The sequence below is a fragment of the Staurois parvus genome, unplaced genomic scaffold (genome assembly GCF_062004578.1).
Source record: "Staurois parvus isolate SC_StPar_1 unplaced genomic scaffold, SC_StPar_1.0 ptg001328l, whole genome shotgun sequence".
NCBI classification, from domain to species: domain Eukaryota; kingdom Metazoa; phylum Chordata; class Amphibia; order Anura; family Ranidae; genus Staurois; species Staurois parvus.
The window spans coordinates 5,551,830-5,558,532 of record NW_028319124.1 but is presented as its reverse complement, the minus strand read 5'-3'; the positions used below and the strand labels follow the sequence as shown (position 1 = coordinate 5,558,532).

Here is a 6,703-nt window from a genome sequence, read left to right as displayed (position 1 = left end):
CGCTATATTTTTTGATAGTTTTTTGAAATTTATATGATTTATATATTTTAGGCGTATATTATATTTAATTTGAATATCTATAGTAGTGGAGCGTGACACGTTTATGTATTTTCAAATGTATTGTTACCTTCAGCAACAATCAGCTTCTATTTGCCATTCTTACACTCGGGGATTTGGGAATAAATCTGATAGAGCTCATTGATTGCTATGGACATTACAAAGTGTTACCTTTAATACTCTTTTCATATATCAAGATCTAAGGTTTAGTTTATGGATAGTAGCATAAAGTACAGAAAAATACGGAATGCATTGCCAAATATTTTATTGCATAAGACCGTTACATTATAAAGCATTCAGCGACAGTACATGCCAACAGAAACAGAATACGTTCAGTACAGGAATAAAGTTATGATTATACAGGTTAATAATTCATAAATTGAAGCTACTTGATATTCAAAAGTAATTTATTTAATTAGCGCATTGCGTGTGACTCCTGTGTACACCCAAATGCTAGCGACTGCCTGATAGTAATGAGAGTAATCAATATCTTCACGTTAAAAAACCCTTTCTATTGATTAACAATTGTTCTGTTCCCACCACAGAAAAAAGAACACCCCCTTCCTCACCCCCATTTAGAAGCCACATATTAACTTTAGCCTTGTTGTAAAAGGCCTGTTATTAAAATGTGTATCCATACATAGTTCATGTGCTTCTTTCGTGAGAGAAGTATGGGTACTGCCATTTACCCCCGTTTCACATGTATGCAGCCGTGCGGGCCGCGTTTTGCACGGGCACGAGGGCCCATTCATTTGAATGGACTCCCGTGCCCGGGACACGCAGGGAAGAAGTCCCTGCACTTCTTCTGAAAACGCAGCCCACACGGGAACCTCGGGTTCCCAGTACAGTTGCGTTTTCCAGTGTGGGCTGCGTGCCATTAGAACTAATGGCACCCGGCTGCGGGTCCGCATTCCTCTGTGCGGGTGGTGCGGCTGCATGGATTTTCATGCGGATCTGTAGCCGCACCACCCGCACATATGTAAACCTAGCCTGAAGGACCCCTTTTGAAAGCTCTAAATGCCTGCCTACTTTTTTAGTCAGAAACTTGGAACAAGCATGTTATAAATTGGTGTCAGAACTTTTTTTTTTATCTCTCCACCTGTTTTGGGTCAGCAACTCAGACAGCATTCATGTCAAAGTATGAGAATGACAGCCAGGGAACTGGCATAATCAAAAAGGGAGGTCTGCAATGGCAACCTCCATTGATCTCCCATAACAGATTGCCTTCAAAGCCTAACTCCAGGCAAAACAATTTTCTTAGAAGGGTTAGCAACTTTTTAAACATTTTATTGCTGTCTGTGTCCCCATTTGGGAGGTTTCACCTTACTTCCTGTTTATTCAACATTTGTCAGACACAACAGGAAGAAAAGGAAAAATCTCCTTGTGTTTTGGGGCCCTCCAGGAACCCTTCTAGTGCACACAAGTAGTTATGGCATTGTGGCAATATCACATTAAATCAACATTTACATGAAAAACTTGGGGAGCCCAAACAATGCTACAAATGACCATGAGATTATCATTTGGAGTGCGCATTTCTTTTTGGTTTTGAACAACTCGTTAAAACCCAGTTCAGGTAAATAAAAAATATGTGTGTGGAATACTGGTTGGTAGAGGAGGGGCTGAAATTGGGCCTTCAACATCCACCCAGGAGTCATTTCGTCACTTAAAGAGGCTGATTTGCATACAGATGAGCTGAGCGCTTAATTCAGAATAATCACATTCATTTCTGAGGGATTACAGAAGAAATATATTTCACTGAGTTAAATCGAATTGCACCTCTTATTACGTTTGATTTCTTTGCAATCACAAGCGAATATCTCAAAGTTATTTGAAAGCTTCAGAAGGCTTATCAGTTTTATTTGGAGGGCACCAAGCTCCATTTTTTCTACCTGAAAAATGTTGTTTGGAGCTAGCGCCTTGTCATTGGCAGCTATAGCACCGCCAGATTTGACAGGTTTACCGAGGTTATTCACACAACAATAGGCATTCCACACATAGGTAGGGATGCTTACGCGACGGTTCAGTACATTATTTCCCGGGACAACACCAGTCACTACATACATTTTGCCACAGTCTGCAGAAATGTCAATCATCTCCTTCTCATACTGACTCCATACCTCACCATTCAGCTCTGGTTTCATAGGCACAACATTGGTGAAAGTGAAGGTAGACAGGTAGTTATTTTGTTCACTGTGATGGCCACAAGGATTCAAATGTCCCCTGTTATGGATGTTTTTTTTATCACTGTAGTCATCGTCAGTAGCCTGGCTTGCTTTTACAAGTTTGCTGAGCTGGTTTTTAGGATATTTTTCTAAAATCGCATTTTTATCGTTATAATCTTTTAAGGTTTTCCTTATTTGTCCAACGTCTTGCATATTTTCTGTTACTTCTCGATAAATCAGCTGGAAATAAAATAAAGAGAAAAAAATATTTTTAAAGTGTTATTTGCGTCAATCTCACTGAGTAATAGACATTTTAAGGCCCCATTCCAGACAATTACTATCTAATGCCCCTCCCTTTCACCCTCCTATAAGCCAATCTGCCAAGGTTTTCTTTTTCTTACCTTCTGAAGACAGTGACCTCCGTCTAGGTCCCTCACCATTACCTGCAGGACCCAACCGGAAAGTGAACAGAAGAGAACATGGCTCTGGGTTGGAGCATCATGTGACTTAAGGTAAGTAAAAAGTGCAGTGGTGAATATCTTTATCCTGGGGAGGGGCTGAGAATACTTCTCAAGTTCAGTGTCCACTCACTAATCCCACATATTATTGGATGAGAACAATAACCTATGTACTCTTAAAGCAGAGTTCCACCCTTTTTTTTTAAATTACTCTCTTCTCAATGCCCCCCAGTGCGCAGTGCTAAATGGCAATTTTTTTTTCAGTTTGTAGATACCTTTTTTGTTGTCTTTGGGTGCCGCTTCCTGTCCCGGCAGTCTAAGTGATGACATCATTAGACGAGTCCCATTAATTCCTGGGATATCAGTGTCATCTATCCCAGGAGTCTTTGGGAAGCCTAATAATCAAATCTTGCGGTATTTCAACCAGGAAATGATGTGATCGGGAGGAGCTAGGCGTCATTTGATTGACAGGTTGCCATAACAATGGGGGGGGGGACTTTTGCTGACACCGCTATGCTGTGGCAACCTGTCATGAACAAACTGCGCCATGCAGGTGTGAGATCAAGAGGTGCATGCTGGGTAGCCAGCTGCACCTAGTCCCAGAAATAAACATGAGCGGGCTTCAGATGCTTACAACCTTGATGGACTGCCATCTCTGGGAGTTTTCCAGTCAGGCCTCAGGAGGTACATAAATGGCCTACACCTAAAGCAAGGGCATTCAACTTTGGTCAAAGCTGCACAGCTTGTTTTTATCTACAGACGCCCCTTACCTGCACAGGCAGATTTTTGGCATAGATGAACTATGTCTTTAAGCACTTGAGTCCCAGGGCCCATTTCTTGCCACACCCTCTTGAGTCCCTCAGTATTTTTTTTTGTGCTGAAGATGTTCCACTCCTTATATCTTTTAGCATTTGTAGTCTACCCAGCCTTTTTCAACCAGGGTGCCTTCAGTTTTTTTAAGGGGTGCATTGGCAAAATGCCTACAAATTGTCTAAACAGTGTACACAAGCCAGCAGGTAGATCAAGCCTGCCTTTTGGTTACACAAAGCCATGGGTTTTCATTGGGCACCATTACAATCTTCTAGCAGCTGGTGCCCTAACAACCAACAACATCATTGCTTGATAAGGAGAACATTGGGCGCCTGCACAGCATCTTTGTTTTCCCCTATCCGTAAGCACTGGGGGTGACATTAGCTGAGTGAGGGGAGAGAAAACATGGAATTCTAGTAAGTACAGTTGTGCAAAGATGTATTTGCTTTGGAAGAGTAAATCTCCTCCAAAGTTGGGTGTCCTACGTGTGTGGATGTTGCTGCATTATATAAAACTATTTGTTTAGTTGTTTACCTTTTAAAATGGGATGCCCCAAGAGTGTGCATCATTTTAAAGGGTGTCTTAACTGAAAAAATTGAGAAACACTGGTCTACCCCAACTTGTTAAATGTCCTTTTATGTGGGAAAGATAGGGCTATAATCTGATAGCAGATTTGGAAGTATACTGTACTTACGGTTTTTTTGGAAAAAAATAAAAAAAAAATAGAACATTTCTTTACCAGTTTTCCCAACACAACTTTTACTTAGTTTGTGCAACGCAATATATTTATCCCAAAAATATAACCAACAAAGTTTACTGAATAAAATATCACATATATGTGATTTGTATTTAGCTTAGTGGAATGGTAAAACTCAAAATAAATATTTGCCGTTAATTTTAGAACTTTATTCCTCTTTCAACATTATATTGTGACACAAGGTAGTCACAAATGTCATATATTTCATGCAACATTGGTGTTGGCACTTGAGGAATAAATTGGGGAGTGAATATTGTTTTTTTAGAAATATAGAGATATAAAGTGGGAGAGATTTACTAAAACTGGAGCATGCAAAATCTGGTGCAGATGTGGATAGAAATTAGACAGCTGCCAGGTTTATTGTCAAAGCTTAATTGAACAAAAATCTGGTGCAGCTTTGCATAGAAACTAATCAACTTTCAGGTTCTTTTGTCAAAGCTTAATTGAACAAGTTAAAGTTAGAAGCTGATTGGCTACTATGCACACCTGCACCAAATTTTGCACTCTCCAGTTTTAGTAAATCCACCCCACAATTGTTTTCTTGTCTTTTTTTTTGTTCTGGATCAGGTGAACAGATCACTTAGTAACTCCTGCCTTGCAATGCTTCCTTTCTTAAAGTTGACAGTTTCCATTTAACCAGTTTTGTACCTTAATGCCTCAAAGTAACACTCAATTTTTACATTTTTTTTTTACATATTTTTGTTTATAGAAACAAAACTATAATTTTTGCAATATCACCGAAGAAAAGTCTTGTTTGTTGTTTAAAACAAAAAACCACAATCAATCTTTCCATGACTTTGTAATCTTAACCCCTTGCTGCTGGCACCTCCCAGCCCTTTAAGGGCTTTGTGATGCCGGGAGGTGGGGTTTAGGGTCATGTGACCACCATGATTGCCTGTCATGGCAGTGAAATGATCAGAAAGCTCTCAACTGCAAGTAGCATTTGGGACCTGTCAGTGAGACGCCGGTAAATATGCAAGGGAGTGCACAGGACGTACGCTCACGGCACATTATTTGTTTACATTGGGTACGCAAATATGCAGTCCATCAGCGCCAATGCCCAGCCACCAAGAGGCCACATATTTGTGTATGCTCTGCGCTAAGGAGTTAAGTAATGACAACATATCACCAAATAAACTCTGGAACTCCCTACCCCAATCCATCAGACTATCACCTACTCTCCTCTCCTTTAGGCGCACCCTGAAAACCCACCTCTTCAGGGAAGCCTACACCACCCCCTGCTAATTCCTGACCTCCTCCACTCTTCCTACCACTCCATCCCCCACAGCTATTTCCTCCCGTACCACTATCCCCTCCCTCCTAGATTGTAAGCTCCAAGGAGCAGGGCCCTCGAACCCCTCGTGTATTGTATTGTATTGTTATTGTACTGTTGCATGTTCTGTCTCCCATTGTATTGTACAGCGCTGAGCAAACTGTTGGCGCTATATAAATACTGTATAATAATAATAATAATAATAAAAGGCCAATAGTGGGAATGTATGGAGCTCTGCTCCATAATAGGTATACAAGAGATAGTAAATGCTGCATCAGTCACTCGTGCTCTGCATATTTCTTCCCATTTCACCAGCTGATGCAGCTGCTCCCACCTTCAAACTGGCTTGTATAGAGGATTACAGCAATATTGTAAACCCATGGATGACATACAAGCACCTATTAGTATTTATTCACTAGATATAAGTATAATCTAAAATGGATAAATACATTTTCCTATTAAATAGGATATACTGTACATACCATTAGGATATACATACCTGCGGCTCTAACTTAAACGATCCAGGTCGTTTACATTCTGTTTCTTCCTTTGCTTCTTTCCTGTCTAGGATGTAGGCAGAATACAAGGGAATACGTCTTCCTCGGTCATATAAAGTGGCGTAGTAACTGGTTCCTCCAAGTGTCTGACAAATATAGGCTGGAGATACCAGATCAGTAATTTTTGTGATACCATCCGGTATCTCCTGAAAGCCATGAGGCTTGGCTATTTTTTCAATGTCAACAGGCATTTTTTCTTTGTAGAAGACCCCAGAGCACTTTGTAAAGTCATTAGCAACCAGGCCTTCTGCCTTATAGGCAATGGCTACAAACAGCCAACAGAGGCTCAGAAACATTTTTTATGGTTTCTCCAGGGAAGTGAAATTGCTGAAATGATTAGTTCACTTCTACAAGAGCAAGATGGGCAAGTTCAATTTATAGTGTGTATTTCAATGGGGGGCGCAGAGTTGCCTAATAAAAAGGTAGGTGTTCTTTTCTAAAGAAAATCTAGGGAACCACAAGTTCCACTTTCTACACTGTTATGTAAGTGCTGAAATAGCAGAAGTGTTGTCCTCTTTCTGCTGCTGTCACGTCCATAGCAAACTATTTTTTTGGCTTTTGTTTAACCACTTGACCTCCAGAGGATTTACCCCCCTTAATGACCAGGTCTCTTTTTGCTACTCGGCGCT

General features: G+C 40.6%; 1 protein-coding gene across 1 annotated transcript; it reads right to left on the bottom strand.

Annotated features, from left to right (window-relative positions):
• Positions 1-305: 305 nt before the first annotated feature.
• On the bottom strand, positions 306-6,407 carry LOC149436966 (endonuclease domain-containing 1 protein-like). Its single transcript, XM_089661305.1, has 2 exons — positions 6,017-6,407; positions 306-2,459 (listed from the first exon to the last, which is right to left on the bottom strand). Exons 1-2 carry the CDS (start codon positions 6,368-6,370, stop codon positions 1,818-1,820), a joined length of 996 nt encoding a protein of 331 aa, XP_089517431.1. The 5' UTR covers positions 6,371-6,407; the 3' UTR covers positions 306-1,817.
• Between the last annotated feature and the right edge of the window lie 296 nt (positions 6,408-6,703).

Excerpts from the sequence above, each read along its gene's own strand:
- LOC149436966 (XM_089661305.1), bottom strand. The coding sequence starts at position 6,370 with ATGTTTCTGAGCCTCTGTTGGCTGTTTGTAGCCATTGCCTATAAGGCA. Across the intron at positions 2,460-6,016 it reads CGTTTAAGTTAGAGCCGCAG|CTGATTTATCGAGAAGTAAC; the intron begins GTATGTATATCC and ends TTTTATTTCCAG.